The sequence below is a fragment of the Pollicipes pollicipes genome, unplaced genomic scaffold (assembly GCF_011947565.3).
Source record: "Pollicipes pollicipes isolate AB1234 unplaced genomic scaffold, Ppol_2.1 Scaffold_4740;HRSCAF=5597_pilon_pilon_pilon, whole genome shotgun sequence".
Taxonomy (NCBI): domain Eukaryota; kingdom Metazoa; phylum Arthropoda; class Thecostraca; order Pollicipedomorpha; family Pollicipedidae; genus Pollicipes; species Pollicipes pollicipes.
Genome location: NW_023596545.1, coordinates 36,859,666 through 36,885,621, shown reverse-complemented (window position 1 = coordinate 36,885,621; position 25,956 = coordinate 36,859,666). Strand labels below are relative to the sequence as shown.

General features: G+C 52.7%; 1 protein-coding gene and 2 pseudogenes across 1 annotated transcript; 1 reads left to right on the top strand and 2 right to left on the bottom strand.

The window, feature by feature from the left end:
• Window positions 1–939: 939 nt before the first annotated feature.
• Window positions 940–7,922, bottom strand: LOC119099281 (putative 39S ribosomal protein L45, mitochondrial; annotated as a pseudogene).
• Window positions 7,923–8,118: 196 nt separating this feature from the next.
• On the top strand, window positions 8,119–16,751 carry LOC119099280 (carnosine N-methyltransferase-like). Its single transcript, XM_037222406.1, is given in 10 exon segments — window positions 8,119–8,265; window positions 10,493–10,669; window positions 11,007–11,202; window positions 11,790–11,953; window positions 12,484–12,508; window positions 12,510–12,625; window positions 13,185–13,347; window positions 13,839–13,947; window positions 15,072–15,196; window positions 16,206–16,751. Coding segments are annotated over 9 exon segments (1,143 nt in total). The 5' UTR covers window positions 8,119–8,265; window positions 10,493–10,526; the 3' UTR covers window positions 16,308–16,751.
• Window positions 16,752–17,797: 1,046 nt separating this feature from the next.
• Window positions 17,798–20,349, bottom strand: LOC119099013 (striatin-3-like; annotated as a pseudogene).
• Between the last annotated feature and the right edge of the window lie 5,607 nt (window positions 20,350–25,956).

The following is a 25,956-nucleotide window of genomic DNA, read 5'->3' as shown; positions in this document are numbered from 1 at the left end:
TGTGGGCCCTGGATTCCGCGAGGCCGCGGAGGGTTTTCCTTCGGCCGCAGGACTCCGTTAGGTGGACCTGTGGTTGACCGGGGTTTGCTTGGTGACCCCGAGTGATCTCGTTGAAGCGACTGGCTCGTGCCGGTCTCTCTCCTCCCCCCTAGCTAGGTCAGTTGAGCTCAGCGCATCTGTCGTGCGCACGAAGCCGATGATATCCGTCGCCGTGACGCAGTACGTTGCGTTGTCTGGGAAGCGCGTTTTGTTCAGAGGGGCCGATGGGCGTCGCGCTCACGAACGCTTCCAAGTGGGAGTTATGTCTTAAAGCTTTACGGTGTTCATTGTCACTTCAGGCACACCATCGTTACTGTCGTTTTTTGGATCGCTGGTGAAGGGGTTCAGGAGGAGCTTAGCTGAAGCGTCAGCTATTAACGACCGTGTACCTGACCGTTCGTGTAATATACATCATATAATTGCACGTGGTTGAAGCCGATATCCCCAAAATCGGAAAAGACAAATAGGATCATGTGCATTTCGTGACGGGAGATAAAAGACATCGCCCTTGTGTGGGTGTAGGCCGTGCATAATGTTCGGAACTACGGTTGTGCTTTCCAACATTCCATGCGCGGAAGGGATGACAAAGTGTGGTCATCGAATCGGCTCTCCCGTTCCGGCCTGCATCTGGGCATGTGAAACGGCGAAGTAAATCCCAAGTTCCGAACAACATGAATGATTGGCACTACGCACGTGGGACTGCTGGGACGTTGATTGGTAGCGCCCCATATGTTCCGTTCCAAACTTTCGAGGGGAAAGAGCGTCCCCTGAGATCATTAGTCGGCGCTACAAAGTTCACGTCGTGCGATTCAATATTAATGTCTCCGAATCCCCGGATATCGCTCTCTTCATTGTCGTTCTCGTTCTGTTCACAAAGTCCGTGCCCAAAAAGGCGCCCGCGCAGCTCGATTTGCACTATATTCGAATCATCGTATGCAGTCACCCATTCACACATCACTACGAGCTCCAAACAAACGCTCCCGACGCGCTTCTGTCGGAGCTCGCCCGCAGAAACACCCGATGGCACTGCGCCGCGTGCTTCCTGTCCAGTTCCCACGGTCCGGGGAGCACTGCCTCGCGAAAACCGACGCGAACCACATTCACTGAGTCTTCCCACGCTCGCCGCCAACGTGTCGGTCCCGGCACGACCGCCGTCCACACCGCTGCGTCGGTTTGTCCGTGGCTCAGTGCGCACGCGCGGCGGCTCAGCTGGCGACGGCGGCCTCTTCGGCCGGGGCATCAGCCGCCGCCGCCGGAGGAGGAGGAGGCGCTGGCGGCGTCGGCTCAACGCGCCACGTGCGGCCGACCGGGCTCGCCGGGGCCGGCATCCAATCCGGTACGATCTTGCTGTGGACGCGCCAGCGACCGTACTCGTCGGCCAGGTGCTTCTCGAACACGACGTACTCGAGCACATCCTTGGCGACCACCTCGGAGCCGTACATGAGGCCGGGCCGAACCGATCGTAGATGGCCAGCAGCTGTCGGCACATGGGGGTGGGGGGGCTGGTGAGGCGTGTATGAGTGGCCGCGGTCAGACATCTGCCTCTACCCCCGGGCATGGTGCCATGGTTACCCGAGGCTGACGATGGTCTGGTTAGTAACCGGCTGATGATAGATGGCTGAAAATGGACAAGCTGCCTCTTCAATATAAGATTTTCTGGACCCCCCCCCCCCCGTGAATCCTAAACCACAGGATCCTTGGCAAAATGGCCTCCCAGTTTATGACCCACGATCCAGTCAACAACGTAAAATCATTAGGGGTTGGTTCACAAAAACCACATGTGAGTTCAGAGTTGATGTCATCGACCCTTCAATATACCAGCCAGGTGCTGGACAGTGTCGAGCAAATACTAGTTATATTCCAATTACTGACACATCAATCTGCGTTTATAGACATCTGAGTATTCAGAAACATGACCGATGCAACTATCAGCATACTAACCGGTCTCATAATGGTCTGAACAACGAAGCTTAAGGCCTATCTTGCCGACAGCACGCACAGAACGTATGCTTCTCATCAGTCAATATCTTTTGTACAATATAATTACACAACCACCATGAGTATCCGATGGCACATGGAAACAAAGGAACAGGACTATTGTGACTGCATGTGGAAGCAAAGAACAGGACTATTATGACTTGCATTACATTGTTGCCTCTGAAGGTGTTCAACATTTTATGGGGTTTTGAACTTGAATAGTAGGTTCATTGCCATCAACATCTTGAAGATCATTAGGTACAGTTCACAGCCCCGCCCTCCTTAAAGACGTAAACCCTTGTTCTTTCTGGGCTACACGCTCGCGAAGACGTATAGACTATTTCGGGACTCTAGTTCGAGGTCACCCAGGCATCCACGCCGTCATAATAGTGTTATTCATAATCCTGTCATTACCTTGATCACGCGGGATGAAGACAATATAATTGTTGAGTAGTTCTGATCTACCGTTCGTGATCACGCTGTCTAGATGCAACGGCCATCAATTGGCTCCCAAACAATGTTGTGCATGGTACGATGGCGTCATCAAACAATAACGTATTGAGGAGCATATTTACTTAACGCAGAAACTATGTTCTCTAGAGCAGCCTTTTCCACTTAAAAGTATACCAATAGTTATAAGTGAGCTTGTTCCATGATGCCTATGCTTGATTCAAAACCCTCAAATGTGGAACATCTCCTTCAACTCATTCACTAAATGCTTTAACGTGAATATCATGGGTACCAATTCACATCAACGCGTTTTGCGGTCCCTTCACGCAACTTCAATGCTATATACCGAACGAATGTTCGGTCATAGTGCTACCAAGCGGTGTCCCACCACGAGGTACCAAAAGCCATCTTGCATACATATTCTGAGAATATGCACCGGCAATGGCACCAGACCCTACATGACACCGCCACGACCCGTCGGGCTGCCCGCGCTTCCCAGCACCCGCGCTTGACCCTTTAGCCGGGTCCGTCCGGGCGGGCCCCCTGTCTCCTGCAGTGTCGTGCCCTGCTCCGACCAGTGTACCGCCGCAGCCCGCGCCGGCCCGCGGGCGGTCGGACCGGCGGCCTGTCAGCCACGCACCTGTTGTGTGTGCAGACGCACCGTCACCTGGGCGTACACATTGTCCTTGGAGATGACGTTTGTGTGGCGCACGTGCACCACGCGCGCCGGCTCCAGCGACTTAAGCAGCTGCCAGTGCACCGTCTTGCTCCGCACGCTTTGGATCATCTTCGATAGGCCAGTTCTGCGCGACGGAGGTGCGTTAGGAGCGTGGCAGCTTGAGCCACTTCCTCGACCCACGCTCGTCGATTTAAAAACATGGCACATCAACAGTGGAGGGACGAAATTCCACTTTAAATCTCGGAGTCCCCCCACTCATTTCTACGAATTTCAGCCGATGACTGGGTATGTCGCAGAATGCAGACATCGCGGCAGGTACAAATAAAGGGTTGACCAGACGTTCTAGTTAATCTGTGGTCGTTTGAGAACGCCTTTCGCCGAGTTTTAGGTCTGTTCTACGTTATTCAGGGAAGGTAAAAGACACGTTCCACCATTCTGACAGCGCTTCTACCCAAACCACGTCTAAGATATTGCCTTCCTTTTTATTGCTTAGATGGCTTTACTATTACAGCAAGGCAAAACGTGTCATTAACATACTTACTAATAATATTCATATCTTATTTTTTGACTACCGAAATCAACAACATTGTGCACGCAAAAAAAAACATTTCGTTTACCTTCAAAACATCGCAACACTCGAGTGTCTTTGGACACCACGTGCAACAGTACACAGACGGTATCTGCGCCCCACCACGGCGGCGGTCCGGCCTCCAGGACCGACCATCTCCGACCACGAGTTGCGCCGCTCGCTCGCGGCGCCTCCGTCGGGTCTCACCCGTCACGTGCTTGTGCAGGGCGGCCTTGTCGAGCCGGGCCAGCGCCTGGTGCGCCTTCCTGGTAGATGTTCAGTGCATCCTCGGCGAAGTCACTCACGTCAAAGTCCTCGTCGAAGGTGCGGATCTTGCGCACAGCCATCATCGACTTGGCTTTCTTCTCCAGCAACTCAACCCGCTGTTTGGCGCCCTGTGGCACAGACAAGCAGCGAGGAAAAAAGCGTCAGTGGGTGGTCCTCGATGACTGGCCGTCAGACTGTCACACGTGTGGACACGCGTGGAGAGTTATACTAAACGGCTCCTGGTGAGAAGAAGGTTGGTGGACACTGAGGGCCATGCAAGTACATGCAAGGGAATGAAAAGACTTTAACTTAAGACTGCCGAGACCGATGGCCTCAATGTGTGCCGAACATTCTGAATAGTACAAACACTGGGCGATGCCGGCTGCACGAGCCCAGAAGACGTAATCCTTGATATCAAAGGTGGCCCTGCCCCCCCCCCCCTCTCAAAAAAACTTTAAAAAACTGTGGGCCACAACAAAACCAAACAAGGGCCCAGTTAGGGCGCACCATCAAGCCACATGGACGAGGCAAAAAGACCATTGCTGATTAAAACATTGACAAATGGGATCCAGTGGACAACTGGGGAGGTGATGCTGATAGTGTACTGGTTAACGCGTCTTCGTTACCCACTGTGTGTCTGGAAAACCAAAGGTACAGGGTTCCATTCCCTGCGGTGCCCCTCTTTCCTGCCAGGGTGTGAGGCAGGCAACTCCATATAGCCTCAATAGCTGAGTGCGTTGCAACGTCCCAATGACAGATGGACTGTTGGAGAACACCAGTGCAACTGGGTACACAGCACACCTGTACCTGCAACTATCAACCTACCAGTAACTGCAAAAAGCGAGCTGAATGTGATAACAAACTTTGGGCTTAGTTACTCCACTCCTCTGTATCGTCCTCCTGTACTAACCCCACCTCGCCCAATCAGTAATGTTCAGAAGCCTCAGAAGGCTCCCACCAAGCCTACTTTGGATTTTTCCGGCCCACTACCAGTGGTCGCATCACCTGTTCAAGAAGGCCGAGACTGGGGTCAGGCTGTTTAACATTGTCATTACCTAACAGCCCTGACAGGGGATGCACGGAGCCACTGCCGGTACTGTTCTACCGTGTGACGTCCGACATCAATACAAGGCCAAAATACAGCCCGCGAGCGGCTGCGCACACTCATTGCCTCATCAGACAAGGCAGCCACAAACGCCCCGTCGCGCCGCGCCACTGACCGTCTTGGACACAATGGAGACCTTGCCGTCCCCCTCGGGCGGCACGTACTCCTCGAACACGCCGCCGGTGCAGCTGATGTTGATGGGCCGCTCCTGCCACGGGCGCGGCGGCAGGATGCCTTTCTCCTTCAGCTTTGCCCGCATCTCGTTCGGCGTCAGGTCGGCGGCCTCTTTATCCTCGTTGAAGTTAGGTAACTCCACCTTGATGATCTGCGGGACACCGGTTGTGAGCGCCACTCAGACTGGCAGATCTCAACCAATAAATGTGATCTTTATGATGTTAACCGACACACGTGACTGTTTCGGTCGTTGGCGGGGCATCGCCCGGGGGGGGGGGGGTTACTCATACAGCCCACCCCATCCCCGCCCACACAGGGATGCCCTTGGGAAAATGGTCCTGTTGTTTCAGGTATTTGTCCCAGAAGTGATTGTTTTGATCTCACCACACCAGTCCCTGGCTCCCCAGCCCACCAGCTCGCCCCATGACCCATACATTCATGACCTCCCTGGCCACTGGTACTGTGGCGCACCATCCACTATGTCCCAGTATGGCCAGTAAGACGCAGTTAGCAGGCCACTTGCCCACAGGTCCCCTCATCATGGACCATGTCACCTACACATCTCACACCAGTGGCTACAGTATGGCTGCAATGCCATTTGCTGGAGAATGCTGCCATGATCCATTTGGCCAGAGAATGTTACTATAAGAAATCTATTTGGTGGGAAAATGTACCATCAATAATCTATTTGAGATCGAAAGATTTGACAACTTGGAGCAGTCACGACCAGAACATGAGTTGGAGACATCACCACTCACCTTTTTTCCTCTGAGCACGCGGAATTTGGGATTCCAATGTTTACTCATAGTTCTTTTGTGATGACAGTCTGGCAGCTGGGTCACCAGGAGCTGACTCGAAGACTGTGCACCAGCCAGCCGGCATACCTGCATCATGAAAACCATCAGTCGTGTTTGGTGGACACTTTTCGGAGGAGCACATTATGTAGAAAACCCCTTGTATGATTACAGACATGTTATCCTACCACCAAAAGACCCAAGAGCCTTTATCATAATTTATAGCCTTTCAGGAAGGAAAATTTGCAGTTTCAATGTTAAAATAAGAATTTGAGTGATAATGAGCTGTACAGGGCAAAAATGATCAAACATACAAGACATCAGGCATTTTTGTCTTACCATTGAAAAAGGAGATAAAATGTGAATGGAGCACTAATTTAGTTTGCCCACATTGTACACCATCAGTTTAGGACAATATATAAACCTATTTGAAAACTGGCCACACAGAATGCATGAAATGATATGTTGATGGACACCTAATTATTTCTTGGACAACACATTCAGCACCAAGGAACAACCAACATACTTAACATTTATAAATACTATATACATATATTCAACTGTTATTCTAATAAAATAAGGCACATACCCTGGAGATGGCACCCACAGCCACAGCTGTCTTCAGTACAGCAGACATATTTGTCACTCCTGCTGTATCTTCTTGATACAGTGAGGCCAAGTTATTGTTAACCTGAAATGAGACATTGTTAAAAGTTGGATTCAATATGACTCCACACATTCACTGCTCATTCCTCAGGACAAGAGCTTGACTTTGTGAACCGCATGGTTACAAGTATTTTGGATCATAACATGTTTTGGTAAAGTGTCACAGCATTTCAACAAAAAATGGTCACCTTAGCAGCCTGTGTGCTTGCCAAATTTAGAGCATAACTATATGCTTCATTTCATTTTTCAATACAGTGTTGAACCAGGCTGCTCAACATCTGGTCAATATCAATATTAAGATTTTCAAAACATTAGGTGAGATATGTTGAAAGAGTAGCCCGGCAAATGAAAGAAATGTAGGTACACCTGTATCCCTTGACAGGGACTTAATACTGATGCAAAACATGGTTTTCCTTGGGCAAAATGACATCAATAACATGTCAAAGGTTTCTTATGAGCACACATTTCAGCATGTTAGCATTATCAGCATAGTCCCTTGAATGTGTGGCCTTGTGGGAATGCCTTTAGAATGTTATGAATATGTAAGCTAGATTAGGCAACAGGTGCCTGCTTACAATCAGAAAGCAATGCTAGGTTGAGGTACACAACCTCACATTTTGGGCAAATTGATTTGAATCAAATCTTGCATTAAAGTCACCTGACCAGGAGAATGCAGGGTGGAATATGAAGGATATGAAGGATATGAAGGGTGAAAATCAATATTTGGAGGTAGGACTGGCCCCAAGAGCTTTTCAAGCTCCAGCCTTCTGGGCCCAGGCACAATAATTTTGCAAGTTTCCATCAAAATCAATCAATGTGGTATGCAAAGCCAAAAGACTGCAGGTGAAAGCTGCTAAAAGGAATTAAGCTTATCTTTGGAAGGGAGACATGTCTCAGAATTTCTCCAGGAAACTATCTCCAACGCTTTTAACACTGGAGTTGATCTGTCACTGTGAGCTACACTTCATACAGAGTGGGAGGGGGACAAAATGCCATCAAGGTTTCACCCAACAAAAGTGGCCAGCGCTCATTCAACAATTTGTCTGATATCACACTCAGCATCATTTTTACCCAATTTGAGACATACAGACACTTCCACCGGTCGCCATACATACGCACCTTTAGTCCTACGCACCTTCAGTCCTAGAACGTAAAGTTAATTGCTCTCCGAAACAAATCAGAACAACATTTGCAATTGTCCTAGGTGCACGAAACAGTGTGTAAATTTGTCGCAAGAGCGCAGTTTTGAAATACATACATTGATTATATTGCAGCACAGATTACTAGTTCGCCTAGTTTAGGTGGCAGAACTGAAAAAATCGTAAATTTTAGGTTACTGAGTCAATTAAGTGATGACAAAGTTGAACCTATTCAGACTTTACCTAAATTTTATGTTCCTGATGTCATGAAAACTTCTCAGAAGTTGGGAATGCCGCGAACTCTGTTGATTTCTGAACATGACGAAATTTGACGAAATAGCCAATGATGTTTGAGATGCTTGTATACTTCGGGCTCTTGGCCCCTGTGGGGTGATACCCGGCTCTTGGTTCGTGTGGTGAGAGTGGGGGTTAAGCGCCGCGCGGTTGGGAGGCAGCTGAGATTGGGTAACAATTTTCGTAACTTGAATCATTTGACAGATTAGGAAGAACTTGCGTTTCTGGTTTTATTGACGCCGGAACGTGGTTCATGCAGACTGCCTGGGTCAGAACTCAGAGTCGTAGGGGACTATCTTTGATACTTTCGGACAGCCTACCACACCATATCTGATGTATAGTGTATCATAATGAAGGAGGATGTTCATTATTCTGGTGTATTTTTAAGGAATTCTGTATTTTTAATCAGTGACTTCCCATGCTATCTACAAGTGCATGTCGATGTTCATGGTTTCTGCTAATTTCCCCTCATGGTTGTAATATAGGCAGGGATTAATTTTAAATGCCTATTTCTGGGCTACTGTAAAGCTAAAAGACATGTTGTTAATGTTTTTGGCATCTGAATCATTTCCTCAGTGTTGTTCTGTTTCAGTGTGTAGGAATTATCCTGTCTGATGATCTTCAGGGACTGTATCACTCTATTCTGCTGACTTGGAACTTGCTGCAGCTTTCATGTCATGCTACGACTGGCTTTTTTTAGATGTACCTCTGCATGGCACACCCTGCAATATCTGTATTAACAGATGCTTGGTGTGTGGTGGATCATAATGGTTGTTGGTTATGAACAATTTGCTGTGATTAAAAGTTAAAAGATTCAAGTGTTACTATTAACAGTAAGCTTGCTACATCAGAGTAGGTGGTAGAGACAAAAGAAATATCTTATAACACTATTTCTGTGACTTGAAGCAGTGTACAAAAGTGAAGAAGTCATTTAAAAGCTATTATACATATATCAGACTACATTTGCAGTGTTATATCCATGCTTCAGCCCCCATTAATGAAAAGGCGTGTTGGCTCATAGAGAAGATAAAAATGGCAATTTAAGCAGTCAACAGTCTTGGAAGTTTGTCCTCTGAGCAGAAACTAGATATGTTATACTGGGTAGAAATAGTGGAGAGCCCTATGAGGCTCATTCCTCCACTTTGTTTTCTTTTGCACCTTGAAAGACTAGGAAGCATATGTTTTTTATATCTGTAGGCACTATATGCAGACATCCAATTCCCCAGATTATTACCATTACCACCTGCATCAACAAAGGCAACTGATCTGTGCACACCACTCTATGGTAACCTAGGTTTGCTTGCTGGAAGCATATTGGTGCTGAATGGTACTGTGCATTGGCAGCTTATGTGGTGTGATACTGCTGGATTGTGCAAAATGTAGTTAACAGGTCATGAGGGATCAGTTGTTTATTAAGGACAACCTGGATGGGACAGCATGGGTAATATGAGGCTGGATGGTTTTGGATTTGAGAAGATTGGTCTGGATGGGACATGGATAGTCTGGACTGTCCTTAAAGGTTATGTAGAAAATGGGCCAGACCAAGCTGTGCATTTTTGTTTAAGTGATTTTTTTAAGTGGAGTCCAGCTAAGACCCTTTGTTTTCAGTTCCAGACAATCCTCTTTGATCCCATCCAGTGCTATTCACCCCATCAGGTTCTGTCCTGCCCCATCTAGTTCCAGCTGCTCTCGTTTGGTTGTGTGCGGTCTTGTCCAGTCCTGTTCAATTTAATGCTATCACATCATCCACTTTTGTCACCTTGAGGGTTTCATACAGTGGCAGTTTATGAGCAGAAGCTTACATTATATTGACCTCCAGTTTCCATCAAGAATATACTCTTTTACTGTTGCACATGTCAGCCAGCACCAGCTCACTGTGCTATGCATTCTGTCACTTATGCTGCATCATTCACTGTTCAGCAGTGCCAAAAGGTGTAAAAGTGTGTTATTTTGCATCATGATGTGAGGCACACTTTGACACCCATATTGAGTGTTCAGACAGAATTATTCCCCAAAAAGATGCAATAGGCATGGGCCCATGTTGCAGATGGTACGATGACCTGGAGATGCCACTCCATCTGTTGACATTGGCTGATAACATGAATAGCAACAAAGCATTGCAAATGGGGCCGTACTGTCCATCCAGCCCAGCCTTAACTGAACCTGACTGGTTTGCCGCTGTTTCACTTGAGATGAATTGTGTCTGCTGAAACTAAATGGCAAACTCCATTCCTCCCAGCATGTGTTGGCAGGCATGCATCCCTACATGGATTCACCTTAATCCACTTTATTGTGTGACTGATATGCTGATATGCTGCTATGCTGGTTGTCTGCCCCCAGGTGGTTATTGAAAGGTGGAGCCTAAAATTTTAAAATGAACAGGCTGAAACAATCAGATGGGGATGACTGCATGCAGATAGCTGCAACTAATGGCCACAATGAAGAGGATCATATTGAACAGGAAATTGAAGAAAAGGAACATTTCCAGAGGGTTATTAATGCTTTCAAATACTACAAGTATGTAACATGTACAGGTATAATGCAGCTCCACAAGTTGATGGTGAATGGTTTGATTAGGTGCCAACCCTGTTCACATTATTTTTTATTTTGTAAACTGTCATTTTTGAAAGTAACAGGTCTGATCTTGACACCCAATTTTGGGTCTGCCTTAAGTGTCAGGATTTTCAGGCTGTTGACACAATGTGGTTCCCATTCATTTTGTGTGCATGCTAAATAAATTGTGATAAAAACTGTCAACTATCTCTCAGTAACTTGATGTCGTGTTTTCTCTAGATCTCGTGATATAAGTGTCCCCACGCCTCTCAGCATGCCCACTCCATCGTTGTCACCGCAGGGTGCACTTCCTCGGCAAGATCGACAAGAACGAGGCATTCGTGGCGGCCATGAAGGAGCGGCAGCGCGAGCTGTTGGCCGACTACTCGGAGCATCTGCTCCAGCTGCGCGTCTGCATCGAGCACAATCACGAGATCATCAAGCTGGTGCTGCAGGACGTGGACAGCATGTTCGAGAACAGTCGACACGATGAGCGGGTTCGTATCCAGACGGCGGCGGCGGCGGCGGCGGCTTTTCACAGTCCAGAAGCCAGGTCTCGGCTCCCAGCCTTGATCTCATGAGCGAGGGTAGCTGTTTGGCCGGTTTGCTGGGTGATTTTGGATGGGGTGAATTAACTTTTCATAATGATATGCTACGTTTGTGGAAGGTAGATCTGTCGTCGATGTGTTCGGCGCGGTAGACTGATCTCATGTTGATGACAAGATGCTCATCCCCATGTCCCTCACATCTATGGGCGTAAGATTGTGAGAAGAGGGAGGTCCGTGAATTTCCACTTTTTCAATTTCCACTTCTCGAGAATGTGCGTTAACCCATTGATAACACATGAAATCTAAAAATCTACTTCAGAATTGGTTTTGGCACCCCCACGTTGTTAGATGCTCCTTCGCCTCTCCGCACGTCCCATGAGTCCCCCATCCTAGAGCAAAGGGACAGCTGTCACCGGCGATCGCCAGTATTCCCTGCTCCGCTGAAAACCTCGGCCCGTGGTGACCCCACGGCTGCACCGCTCCCCATTCCCACGCCGGTGTGGGGGCTGCCGCCTCAGCACGGTCTCGGCCGGTAGGAGCACCGCGGCCTGGGCCGGCCGACCCTCTCCGAGATGGACAAGGTGAGCTCGGTGCTGCGCCAGGTGGTGCGGGACTGGAGCGCCGAGGGCGAGGCCGAGCGGCGCCAGTGCTATCAGCCCATCATCGACGAGATCTGCCACCGCTTCCCGGCCGGAGACACGTGAGTGGCGGCCGGCTCCGACCTACCGCCCGGGGATGGGTGGGCGCACCGCACGCGGAAACGGAGCCGGCGGGGCTGGGTCTCCCTGCGGCGCGGGACTCTGGAAAAACGGGCTGTTCGATATGAACTTCAGTGTCGCTGAAGATTGTTGAAGTTTTGTTGTGTGGTGTAAGCTTTGTTGTTGGCGGTTCAGGTTAATGGCAGACGTGGTTTAATTGGGTGCAAATGTGCTGTTGTCGGTGGAATTGCCATTGCCATGCGTTGTGTATTGTCCGCTGGAAGTAGATCTGCAGGCAACGCAGGGCTGCAGTAAGGTTTTAAACCCCTCTCGAGACACTGATGAATGACACATCTACGAAGTGTTAGGAATCCACTCTGGCCGACCATCCCGAACGAATGCACCCAGGTGTGCTCACCAGTCCCCGTACGTCACGACTAACTATGAGTGCGTCGCTTTAGTCGCGCCTCTTCCGTCCCCTCCGGTGCCCTGTTCCTCCAGCCGCCAGTGACCCAGCCGGCGCGGTTGACAGGCCTCGGAGCAGTATCCAGGTGCTTCGTGCCCGGCGCCGGCCTCGGCCGCCTGGCTTTCGAGATCGCCAAGCTCGGCTACGCCTGCCAGGGAAACGAGTTCGCTCTGTTCATGCTCTTCGCCTCCAACTTCGTGCTGAACAGGTGGGAGCGGCCGCCCGGCGGTGTTGGGGATGTGCCGCGCGCGTTGTCGGCGAGAGTGGCACCTTTCTCACCAGTTTGGTCGCGTGAAGTGCCACCTCCCTTCTTTGCCTGTCTCTCCCGAGCTCGTACGCATCAGGTAGCCTTAGACTGCAGGCGGTTCAGGGGCTGTAGCTGGCCACAGAGCACGCTGGCGGTTCGGCTTTACTGCAGGGATGTCACTCCAAGCGATCCGAAGCGGTCTGATTCTCGCAGCACTTGGCAGTGCTTGGGCCGCTCCGGTCCCATCTGATAGACATGGGATGCGAGCAGGGGATGGTTGTCCTTGGAATCCGTCGCCACATGTGACGGCCGTGTTGCACTGCCCGAGCGCCCCAGGTATGGACCAGCACAGAGTGCCGCGCCGCCAAACGTCCATGCGAGGCTCTACACTGATCGCCGGTCACGTTAGCCGCCGTGACTGCTTCGCTGCCCTGCCGCGCGTGCTGGGCACGCGCCGCTCGCCGCCCGGCGCTCTGGCCGTGCCGACGGCCCCTGAACGCCGGCCGGCCGTCCCTCGCAGGTGCCGCGGCACCCACGTGTACCGGCTGCACCCGTGGGCCACGACCAACACCAACAACCTGCGGCCGGCCGACCAGACGGCGGCCGTCTCGTTCCCGGACGTGGACCCGTCCCAGCTGCCCGCCGATGCGCCCTTCTCCATGGCCGCCGGCGACTTCCTGGAGGTGCGACCGGCTGTCGGGCTGGTGGGGGTACTGGAGGCGGAGCTGACCGGAGGGGCGCTTTTGGGAGGTCCTGGAGAGGCATGGGTCGCGCGCTCACCAGCTTGGTCGCTGCGGGCTTGTGATCTCACAGTGGACTCCCTCAGGTGTATTGTTTAAAATGTGAGGCCTCTGCCCGCGGTGGCTTACATTAAACCACAGCTGTCGTGCTTAAAGCGCTGAGTCGAAAAAACCAGCGCACGTGGTGCATGGCAGCACGAGCACAAGACGCTGGCTGCTCGCGCGACATTCTGGCAGCTTGCCGCAAGCCACGCCTTTGTCGTGACCTACTCGCGAGTAGCACTGACCCCAGGTGGGACCGGGTCACCTCACCAGCTTGCAGCGTCACTGGGGTGGTATGGGCACGGTGGCGTACACACCGCCATGGTGAACTGGCTGGTACGGCTCGATGTGCTGCCGTCGAGGCTGAGCAGTGGGCCTCCCCTCCTCACCAGGTGTACACCGAGCCCGACCAGTGGCACTGCGTGGCCACCTGCTTCTTCATAGACTGCGCCAACAACGTGGTCCAGTTCATCGAGACTATCTACAGCGTGCTTCGGCCGGGTGAGCTGGCGCGTCCCGGCCAGAGAGCGGCCGGCGGTCACTGGACAGGTTGTGCCGGTGGCCGATGTCACCTCGTGACCGAAAGGAACATATGCCGGATGTAAATCAAATGGCTGGTGTTGTATGTTAAGGGGAGGGGGAGGCTGGCGCTGCCCAGGTCCGGACAAGCACGGTGTGCGCGGTGATGTGTGGAAAGCTGGTCCCATGCGGTGCAGTTGTCGGAAGCGTGTCAAAGTCATGTGCTGCACTCTGTAACGGTGTGTCAACGTTGGCTTATTGAATATATATATATATATATATATATGTTTGATTAAAAATAACTGCTGACTCAGCATTGACGAGCTTTTTGATACATCGTTCTAGTTTCCGGGCCTTTGAATTTTCGTCATCGCTTAGATTAAAGATGGTTCGCACAAAATTACTCATATGTTCATCACTCCTTCCATTCTAACGTTTCGAGATCTTATCTCATCTTCGGAGAAGACCAAATTGTACAAGAAATAAGTTTTGAGTTTTAAAGGATGAAATATTGTGCACTACTGTTGGAAAACATCTTTTGGTACGGAGAACATAAATGAAGCATAATAATAAGCACTATGCTTCATTTATGTTCTCCGTACCAAAAGATGTTTTCCAACAGTAGTGCACAATTTTTCATCCTTTAAAACTCAAAACTTATTTCTTGTGCAATTTAGTCTTCTCCGAAGATGAGATAAGATCTCGAAACGTTAGAATGGAAGGAGTGATGAATATATGAGTAATTTTGTGCGAACCATCTTTAATCTAAGCGATGACGCAAAGTCAAAGGCCCGGAAACTAGAACGATGCATCAAAAAGCTCGTCAATGCTGAGTCAGCAGTTATTTTTAATCAAGCATGTATCAAAGAAAGAATTCTGCCAAAATATTCCAATATATATATATATATATATATATATATATATATATATATATATATATATATAGCGTTTCGACGTGCATAATAGGCTTGAACTTGTGAGCGAAGCGCTCACTTAAGTGTATGTGTCTATGAATGCTGCTGGGCTCCCGTGCGCGTGGAGGACGCCCTCTTTCCACCGGCCCCTCCGCTCGCCGGCCGTCACCGAGCCGGTGCCGCCCGTTCCAGGCGGCTTCTGGATCAACATGGGCCCGCTGCTGTACCACTACGCCGACATGCCGAGCGAGGAGAGCATCGAGCCCACCTACGAGCACCTCAAGAGCATCATCGTGGCCATCGGGTTTGTGTTTGAGGTAAGTCCCCCCTCCCCCTCCCCGTCGAGCCAGGTGAAGGGGATTTTGTATACCTGTGGTGCTTCACCACGAGTGCTTGTCCCGGTGCGCACTGCCAGACTGTCGCCACATAGATCCGCTGTAGGCTGCAGAGGTGTCCGTTTTTTTGGCAGCGTTACGGGAGGATCTTGACCACGCGCTCGCCGCCGTGACGGCCGCCGCATCGCGCGCGATGATCGGCCTGCGCCGGCCGGTAGGGCTCAGTGGTCAGAGGGCGGTCCTGGGCGATGTGACGGGATCGAGCCCAGGCCCGCGGGCGGGTCGATGACAGGGGTAGCGTCGCCGCCGCGGCGTGGTGATCGTCTCCAGGTGCCGTCATTGCCTGGGTGGGAGCCGATCGGGAAAAGGCCGCCCGAGGCTGGGCTTGAACCCAAGGTCCGCCACCTGCGCAGGCACGCACGTCAGCCGACCGCGGCACGGTGCTGGGGCCGTCGGGAGGAGTATTTCGGGCGGCTCTAGTGCGGCCCGCTGACCAGACTGCCGTCTGACCGGTATGATATGGGACTGCGCATCTGGGGGATGGCTGGACCCGCGTTCGATTATTGATCTGTTGACATTAGTGGAGCCGCATAGGGTTTCGCTGTTGCCAGATGGCCAGATTTCTCCAAGCATGGGGAGATTTTGCGGTGGGCTTTTCTAGAACTTGTGGCGATTTTCATCAGCTATGGCGGTGGTGATGAATCAAAACCGGGGGAGGGGAGAGGGGTGTGAACAGCCCCTTTGATGTGGAACAAAGCTGTACTGACGCCACTGACAGGACTTATGTGCAGCGGCGGATGGAATAAGGTCTGACTATGGACCTGCTGACCAAAGGTTTGTCTGCCTGCTGCGCGCGGACGGGAGCCCGTGGCCCGCGGCGTCCCGTTGTCGCCCCTCCCCGCGGACCCGCCGGCGGGACCCCCTCGGGCGACGCGAGCGGCACCGCCGCCAGTCACGCCCGCCACGCCTAACCGGCTGCACCGGCCCGCAGAAGGAGGAGCAGGCTGTACCCACCGCCTACTGCCAGAACCGCTCCAGCATGCTGCACTGGAGCTACAACTCGTCCTTCTTCGTCTGCCGCAAGCCGAGCTGAGTTGCCCGACGGCCAGCGTGCCTGACACCTTTCGTGCTCAAGAGCGGACGGGACGGCGGTGACGTTTCTCAGCTCGGCTGCGCGCGGCGTGCGGCGGGCCAGGGACCACCGCACGCAGGGCACGCCGTTTTAGCTCCGCTCTTGAAGCGCGGTTTGAACTGTGCCGACACCTCTGTGATACTCTCCTGCCGCGGCGCCCTCCACCGCCCGCGGCCGCGCGCGCCGCCGACGCGCTTTTTGAACGCATTGTTTCTGGTCAGTTCTGTTGTGACGCGAGCGATGCCCGGCTTTTGTAAGAGTAAAGAGGAAGAACGCAAGGGAAGAATGCATCGATGTCAAGTTTCCCCGCCCGCAACGCAGTAGCTTCCGGATGGGTGGCCTGCACTGCGAACGGCGTGGCCATCTCGGTGCACGGTGCATCGTGGGTCGCATTCGATGTGTGTCTGGCGTAGACGTGGCGCGGCCGTTGACGCAGTAATAAATATTGGTGGGACTGACGTCATCCCTGGGATTAGGGCCGTCGTGGGATGCAGCGCCGCTGGCGGCCCGCGGTGAGTCAGTCCGGCTCGTGACACTGGCTGACTGACGTGGCTCATTAAGCCTGCAGTTAATGGCGCTCAGCGCCTGCAGGCCAACGGCGCAGCTGGTGGAGATGAAAGCCGTTGGGTGCCATGGGCTTCATCGCTTGGAAAACGCGGAGAGGGTTACGGACAGCCTGCCCTTGAGCAGTGGTGGCTGCGGGTGGACGCGCCTCCCGGGCGAGCGGCGACGACGTGCTGGCATCCCCGGATGAGTTCGCGTGCCATTATTTGTCTTTCGTCACTATGCCATACAGAATCGCTGTGACGTGCCAAATCCATGATGCATGCCATGCATGCGTGGAGGGTGTAGTAGACCCGCAGGTCAACTACTGACCTGGCAATGCGATCATCCACAAAGGGTACGATCACCGACTGCTCAGTTTATTAGTGGTTACATTGTTCAGAACACAAACCTGAACACATGTCAGCATCATAGGCGGGATTGAACAGGGGCATGCACGCGCTTAAAGCAGAGATTTGTCCACGACATATGGGTGACACATGCTAAAACGCCACTACTGGGAGCGACACACGCCGGTTAAAATCAGGAGCGAGAAAACAGGGCGCCGGTCTGAAAACAACCTGAAATCGGGGGTGGGAGAGGGGGGGGGGGGCTGGAAGATCTGACGGGTAACGCTGTCGCGCCTGTCCGCCGTCAGTTCCTCCGACCTCACCGGATCGAAAGCGACACCGCAGGCGTCGTCTCGCAGGGGCGGCCGGCAGCGCGCGGACGCCGGCAGCGCAACACAATCACATCGCGGCGGCCCAGCGCCGAGCCTACGCCCCCGTACACGGAGCCTACACGCGGGACAGCGAGCCGACACTACGGCAGATCCCCGGCGAGCACGGCCCGCCCGCGGCCGCCACACGAGGCCGCTCACAATGACTAATCTCACGCGGGGCTGTGACCTTTGCGCCGGGCGAGACCGGGCCGGCGGCGCGCCCGGGGAGCCCCGTCGCCCCCGTGCTGACCCTCCCGGCGCCCCCCCTCTGCCGCGCTGACCCGCACGGCCCGGCCGGTCGCCGCGCCACCTTACACGAACACCTTGGCCAGCGCGTCGGCGCCGCCGGACGCGATGTACGGCTTGGTGGGGTGAAAGCCGACGCAGTGGATGCTCTCGTCGCTCTTCTTGCGGTGGGCGGTGATCTCCTGCACGCACTGCTTGTTGTCCAGGTTCCAGAGCCGGATGCTGCAGTCGTGGCTGCCCGACAGCAGGTACAGGCCGTTGGGATCGACCGCTAGGCTGGTGACGGCGTCCTGGTGCGCCACCATGGCGTGCACCGCCTTGCCCGTCACGTTGTCGTAGAAGCGGATGTGCCGGTCCTCGTGCGCCGCCTACCGTCACCGGCATGGTCGGGTGCGAGACCACGCAGTTGATCTGGTCGCGGCCGGCGGCGCCCGCAGCGTTCTGGTCCGACTCCAGGTGCACCACCGGCTTGGACGTCTCCAGGTCGTAAATGACCGAGCGGCCGGTGGTGTAAGCCACGGCCATGTGACTGCAGTCCTCGTGCACGAAGTCCACAGAGCTGGGCTGGCCGAGCGCCGGGTCGGCCGAGTACGACTGCAGCAGCGGCGCCCTGGTGCCCGGGCTCCACAGCTTGACGGTGCCGTCCGCCGAGCACGAGAGCAGCTGCGTCTTCTGCGTGTGGAACGCCAGCCCCCAGACGGCGTCCGTGTGCTCGGCCAGCGTCTGGCTGAGCGCGTCAGGGTCGTACGCGTCGTACGGGTCGATGTTGGAGTTGGGCACAGTCCAGACGCGCACCGTGCCGTCCAGACCACCGGAGTAGCACTGCTCACCCGTTGGGTTCATGCAGATGGAGAGCACGGCGCCGACGTGGCCGCGGAACGTGTAGATGGGCTCCACGTCCAGGAACGCAGACTTCTTGCCGGCAATCGTACGCAGCAGGTTCCACAGCTTCAGCGTATGGTCCTCGCTGGCCGTGATCAGTACGGGTTCGATAGGGTGGAAGGCCAGCGCCCGGACGCTGTCAAAGTGGGACCTCAGGGTGTACTTGGCATTCCACATCTTGGAGAAGGGCTCTTTGGATGTCCCCGGCTCATAGGTGCCCTCTGCCTCGTTCGTCACAGTCAGCTGGGCCAGCTCTCCCAGTCCCATTTCTTCCAAGGTGTCATCATTTACTTCCAGGCCATACCGAGCTGAGTTGATCCTCATGCCAGGCTGATGGAGACTGGGGTCTTTGCTGGCTGCGGGCCTCCCACTCCCGCCTTCTTCCCATGGATTCACCATATTCCCAATGGAGATGTTGCTGAAATCAAAGTCTAGAGACTTCAGGGCCATGGCCATGTTTGACGAATCCCGCTCATCATCCCCAAGAGATTTGTCCTGTTTTCCTATGTTTATCTCTTCACTCTTCCAGTCTTCTTCATCGTCATCCCCGTCATCTACTTCCACTCCACCTTCATTGAGAAAATGGCAGTTAGCCAGCACAGCTTGTTCTGCCTCACGAAGCATGTCCTCACCCAAAAGGGCCACCTGGCTCTGAGACATAGCCTTGCTTTGCCCATCCTCCTTGGATGTTGCAGGATCATTGCCCATGGGTGGTGGACTTCCATCTTTGTTGTCTTTTAGGCCTAGCAATGAGCGGACCCTGTTTGACCTCACATCAATGATGGTATCAGTGTAGCCAATTTCATGCAAGTACTGTCTGAGAAGCTGCCGCCCCTGCCTCCAGGAAATGTTGCTGCTCGCAGTTATCAGCTGATCCCCTTCTCCAGCATCTTCTTGGCCTTCATCAAACACAGCAGGCTTCAAGTCACCTTGTGACAGCTCTGCACCATACTTGAGTTTGTGAAATCTGGCACGCTCCTGCTTGAGGGCATGCTCAAGCATTTTTATCCTCCTGACCAGATCATTCTTCAAGTTTTCTTGACCTTTCCGCTCACCCTGAAGAAACGCAATCTTTGCCTGTAGCTCAGCTCTCTCTACATCCCATTTCGACCTCTCCAGCTCAAACTTCGCCCATTCATGTTGAATGAAATGGAGAATTCCAGGCACAGAATACGCATGCCTAGGATTCACTTCATCAGGCTGTTTTGGTGCACCCATTGCCATTCCCACAGCTAAGTTGTTTGCTTGACCATTGTGGCTTTGAATTGACATATCTGATTCGCTGGTCACAGTCATGGCAGGTCTTCAAATAGTGAAATACCTACATCATTATCGTTTCACAGGACGAACAGGTCCGGTCTGAAAAAAATGCAGATCAGCGTCATTGCGGGTGGAATCGCCCCTTGCATCATATCCACCATTACTGTACGCCGAACATAAAGTACGTACGACCTGAGGCATCCACACATAAATACTCACTCGTAATAAAATCTGTGGTCTTCCTGTAGAACTACTTGGCCCTTTCCTGCAGGCTTACGCGCTCGCAAAGTCTCCGTGCCACCAACTTCCTCCGTTCCCATCCAACGCAATGACCGCCCTCCCAGTCCGGCCCTTCAATGTGGCGAGTTGTGACAAAAACCCAGAACTGTTTTCATTATAGAGATGGGCCAGATGGGCGCAAGCGAGTACAAGTACTTTTCCATCAATTTGAACATAAACAGGAAAGGGCGCGTTCAAATTTTGGAACAGTGTCACCAGTGAAAATCATCCGTAATTTTAGCTGACACATAAGCATGTAGCTCGAACGCTCTTACTCCATACAAAACCATGCTTCTTTGCTTCAAGTAATGCAATGCATAAGGAAAAATGGATGACAGCGTCCCGCCCGGGCAGAAGTGAGTGTTGAATGTTTATCATTTCCTATGCGGATCCGTGATGCGGTCTACAACACGTGTACCTTTGTGTAAGGCCATCATAAATGTTTTTCATTTCCCATGAGGTCCCGTGACGTGTGCCAGGCAGTCGCGTTCGACGCGTTCGAGCGGCCACGATGGACCGGTGCCCACTGCAATCGAAGCATCAGGTCTGACCAAAAGGCATGTATTGGGCGAAAAACGCAGTCTGCAACACGTGCGCATTTATGGAAGGCCCTTATGCAGATGCGATGATCCGGCAGGTATCACGGCCGTACAGCGTACGTGGATGCAGCGTTGCGTGACGTCTGCGACGCGTGTGGTCATTCCTCAACAACTTCAAAATGCCTCTTCACCGCACGGTGGCGTTTATGCGAAACTGCACAGACGTTGGTATCCATCACTGGCAGTTGGTCACGACGCGTATCAGGGGCATAGCCATAAGTCATTACATCCATAAACGATCGCTGTCGTAGCCGGAAAATCACAGATTGACAGACGAGCGAATGGAAGACCGTATCGCGCGAAGCAGCAGCAGAGAATCTAACAGTGTGATCGCATGCTACAAGCCCCCACCGACCACTTACAGGTACTACAGCTATCAGCGTGTAATTCTCCGCAGGCCGCCCACGGTCGCACGTCCGTGTGAGCCCGTATCCTCCCAAGTGGGCAGGGCACAACTGACCGCAGGCATGGCGGCCCAGTCATTCAGTTCCCACACGCCGAAGCTGTTCACAGCGGGGTCCGGTGCTGACGCGCCCGAGGCTATCGCTCACAACACGGTGCATGGGTCGACGAAGGGCGAGGAAAGCTAGAGTATACAAACAGAAGACAGAAGCACAAGCACGATGCTCTTCAGTGTGTTCATCATTATCCCTCCAATGTGAGGAGATCGACACACCCGCCTTCACCCCTCCCCCTCACGGCCGCAGTGCGACGAATCTCGCTTCCATCTGCACTTCTGCAGGCGCACATTTTGATCACATTCCCATACATCATCGACGGTAAAAAGCACGACAGCCGCATGACTAATCGAATAATAATCGTGAAAATCACTTAATGTGATTCAGAACCACTCAAGTAAGCCTCAGAAGCTAGCGAAAAAAACTACCGAAACTAGAAAAAGGACAAGATAAAGCTAATAACTAAGCCTTAAAATTTAACATTCAAACTTAAAACTGAGCCTACGACTACAAAATTCCTAAAAAGTGTTTGCAGCCAACTTCTACTGGCAGGTGAGCTGAGATTCCACATACTGGCAGCCATTTGTACGCATTTTTGCTCAAGTGAAATACACTTAAAGGTATGTCGCAACGCGGACCCCTTTGAAACAGCTCTTCGGAACTGTAATACTGAGCTCAAACACAATCTTTGGCTTAATCGTTAGTTGTACACAATTTTAGTGTAAGTTTGCCGCGCTTGTCAGCAAACCACGCAAAACGGCAAGATTACGTCTCCCAAAGAACGTTTCCTCCTGAGTTTCAATCATCAGATCTCTGAGCGGGTTTCCACAGATTGTCCGACATTGCGTCGAGCGAGCTTACAGTTCCTAGCATCTAACCTAATGAAGAGAAGCCGCACGGCAGCGTCGAGGAAAGGTCGCCGCGATGAGATACCTCCCTTCTCGACCAAGACCACAATGGTCAAAGGGTGGCTGAAATGATGAAATGCGATAAACTCAAAATGGGTGACCACGTGCGACAGGAGCAAGGACTTAAATCAATCGTAACACCGACAAGGCAAGCTGTCTGCTGCCACCCTTCCCTGCAGTGGCCACCGTCCTTGCAACTTTAGCCCTTCACAGAACGCACTCACGCACTTGGACAGGTCAGTGTTGTCAAAGGCCACAGAAACTGCAGGGACGGTACATGTCTCGCCCTAAAATCTGACGACACCGCAATCACCCGAACCCTGTGCAGCAAGCTGAGAGGCAGACCGCTGTCTGGAGGCGGGTAGAACAGCATGACAGTTCCGCGAAGCGAGCGAAGCAGGTCATTCCTCTATAGCGATTTACCAGAAGACTGCTTGGTAGCGAGGCGCCACTTCCCAGTCGGACAGAAAACCTGTCCGTTACCGGCCACTCAGCAGTCAGTGAGAAGTCCTTTCCTGGCGGCGTGTGCAGTCAATCCCTCGCAGAGAGCGAAGCATCGGGCCTCTCAATCTTAGTGCCGAGTCGGCAGGCCGTGTCCCGAGAGGGGGCGGAGCAGCGGTCTGCCCTCACAGCGAGCGAGGCGCCACCCGCTCCTCCGCGGCGAGCGCGCCATACTGCCGCTCCTCCGCGGCGAGCGCACCACGCTGCCGCTCCTCCGCGGCGAGCGCGCCATACTGCTGCTCCTCCGCGGCGAGCGCACCACGCTGCCGCTCCTCCGCGGCGAGCGCGCCACGCTGCCGCTCCTCCACGGCGAGCGCACCACGCTGCCGCTGCCGCTGCCGCTCCCACGCCCCTGCCACGGCTCAGAGGCGGGCCGAGCGGCGACCGACCAGCTCGGCCAGCCGGCCCAGCTCGCGGCCGCCCCTCTCCGCGCGCACCACGTCCAGCCGCAGCCGGCCGGTCGGGCTGTGGAATCCGTCGGCGACCGGCCCCAGCGCGCGCCGCTGCCCGGACGACGGCTTGCTGTGCGGCGGCGCGCCCTTCCGACGCGGCGAGGCGCCGCCGCGCGGCGTGTTGGTCACGTTGTTCAGTGCGCGCCGTCTGCGGCAGGGGTGCGCGGGTCGCATGGAGATGGCAGTGGCGGTGGGGGTCAAGACCACACTAGTTCGAAAGGAGAACGTGAAGTGTAGGGCATGTCGGTGATGTCATGACATTACACACCAGACGAACGGACGTGACTTTGTCAGGAATGCACACAAGCCTTTTATGGGTCATTAGTCCATCATCTCATGCCGCTTGTGCCCACCTCCCCCAATGACACATCAACACAGTCACGTCAAAGTAGGTAACACCAGACTGAAACGGCCGGCCAAGAATCATGTTCAAGAGCGAAGTGAAACATATGTGTGCTTATGTAGCGAGAAGTACAATATTCATTCGCATCACATTGCAGCTATTTACAACTTTCGAACGTTTCCCCTACCCCCAAAGGCCATGAACGAAAAAGACAGGAATTACGCCGCCAAACGCTTGGTACTGCAGTTTGTGGGCTACGGGCCATTCCTTGCTGGCATCAACCTGATTGGCAACAGGTAATAGGCAATCTGCATCCATCACTGCGACCCTGCGTCGTTTTGTCCGCCCACCCGCGGGTGGCGCCGCACCGCCAGCGCCGGAGCGCCACTCACCGTCGCGGCGGCACGGGCGGCGTCACGTCCAGCGCCGCGTTGGAGCGGCCACGGCGCGGCGAGTCGATGCCGAACGGCGAGTACAGTCGCTCCTGAGCGGGACTGCGGCCGGGCCGCGCCCGGCCGGCCGGCGAGCCCGGCGTGAACGGCGAGTCGGTCAGACGGTACCGGCGCCGCGTCGACCGCCGCAGGCGCTGCAGGCGCCACAGGCCGAGGTCAGCGCCCACAAACGCCACGGGACAGTGCAAACTACGGTCTAGTGGGAGGGGTTTGGCGGGGAGGGGTCGATGGAAGGTGGGGACAGGGATGATCATGGCATAGTAGTCCCTGGTAAGGGATTTCGGATAGGACGTAGGGACATGATGGACCTGACTGAGAGGAATAACTTTACAACAAGATGCACAAGCATTGGCAGGCAAGGGAAACAACAGGAAAGGCATTTCTTAGTGCTTGCAGCATGGCCATTTTTATTTTGAGTGCAAAGTTATGCGAAAAGTAACAAAGGTCCTTTATAGCATGACCTCCAGGCATATCTCAAAGTGTGAACTTGAAACTGATGATACATGATTCAATGGTAATAATCAAAATATCCCAACAGATAATGCTTAAAACTTCATAAGGTTTTGTTTCCAGTGGGCAAATCAGATATGTGCTTGACAGCAGGGAATCAAATGTCCTTTTTTACCAGTTCTATTTTGCCTGAGATTGGATTTGTAGTTGGGTGTATTGGCTTTTCAGCTGAGTCATATTCAGGTTCAGAATCATGTTGTGTAGTTTCTGACAGAATCAGAACTCAATTCTAGCTGTGATGAAGTCATATTAAGATCCACTTCCAATTTATTTTCAATGGCTGCTTTGAATTACATCTACATTTTGCTCAATGAACTTTGGTTGAGACAATTTGCTTCTACCTGTGCATGATCAAAATGCATGAAATAAAAGATAGAAATAACCTACATGACACGGATGCAGACAAGCTTCATAGTGAATGATAAAAAACAATGGCTTGTAAGATGCAGATGATAATTTGCTTGTGTCTTCCAAATCCCTGTCCATTGACCTACTTGACCACAACTACAACTTGAAGCAGAACTCATGCAGAGAATGCCTGCTCACTACCTGAGACAACTACCACTACATACATACCTGTACATACATATCAACCATACATACATACCAGCTACTACATTACTAGCACTACATACCTGAGACAACAGATCAAAAGTAGATGCAACCTCATGGAAGGCCCTCTGCACCTTCTTTTGACCCTGCCTTAGAGCCTGTTGGGTCTGTGTATTGGTGATTGATGGGACCGATGGCAAACGCATGCTGAAGAAGCTGCTTTTGGCCTTTGTTCCTGGACCTTGTTTGTTCCCAGATACAGGCATTGAGCTTGCTGAGTACGCAAATCTTTGTTCCAAGCACTGTCTTGTAGGCTGTGATGAGTTTGGCTCTGAGCACTGCCTTCTCAAAATCCAAGGAATTGATTCTTGGCTCCGGCTTTGCTGTACTCCCTCCATGGCAGGTGTCGTACGAGACAAGACTTGCAAAAGGTCCCTGTATGATAAAAAGCAAGACCTCGCAGCTGGAAACACAGCCTCAACGCAAGTTCCCGCTCAACAGAAATGAAATTTATAGCCGGAAACAACCAAGCACAGAATATCACACGACGCCCCCACGGCTTCGTTCGAATTTGAACAACTCAAACTTCCCACCCTTCCCACGGCAAGGGCGTAGCTTGCCCGCAGCTGAGTAATTTTGCTATCAAAAGCAGCGCAAAAGCAATTTGATTGGTCTTGTGCGCTCACGTTTCTCTGGAATTGGTGTTCACAGTAAAAGTTTGTTTAGTCCAAACACTATCAAAATCGGTTGTTGACCTGTTCGCAATTGGGTAGTGATGCGCTTATGCTGCTCTTGATGTCTTGTTTGAGCCAAACTAACATTTTTTTCATTTGCTGATAGTGATGGTGTTCTCAGGTTTCTACTCGCTCCGTCCAGCTTGGATTATGTGTCTGCGTTGTGTTTG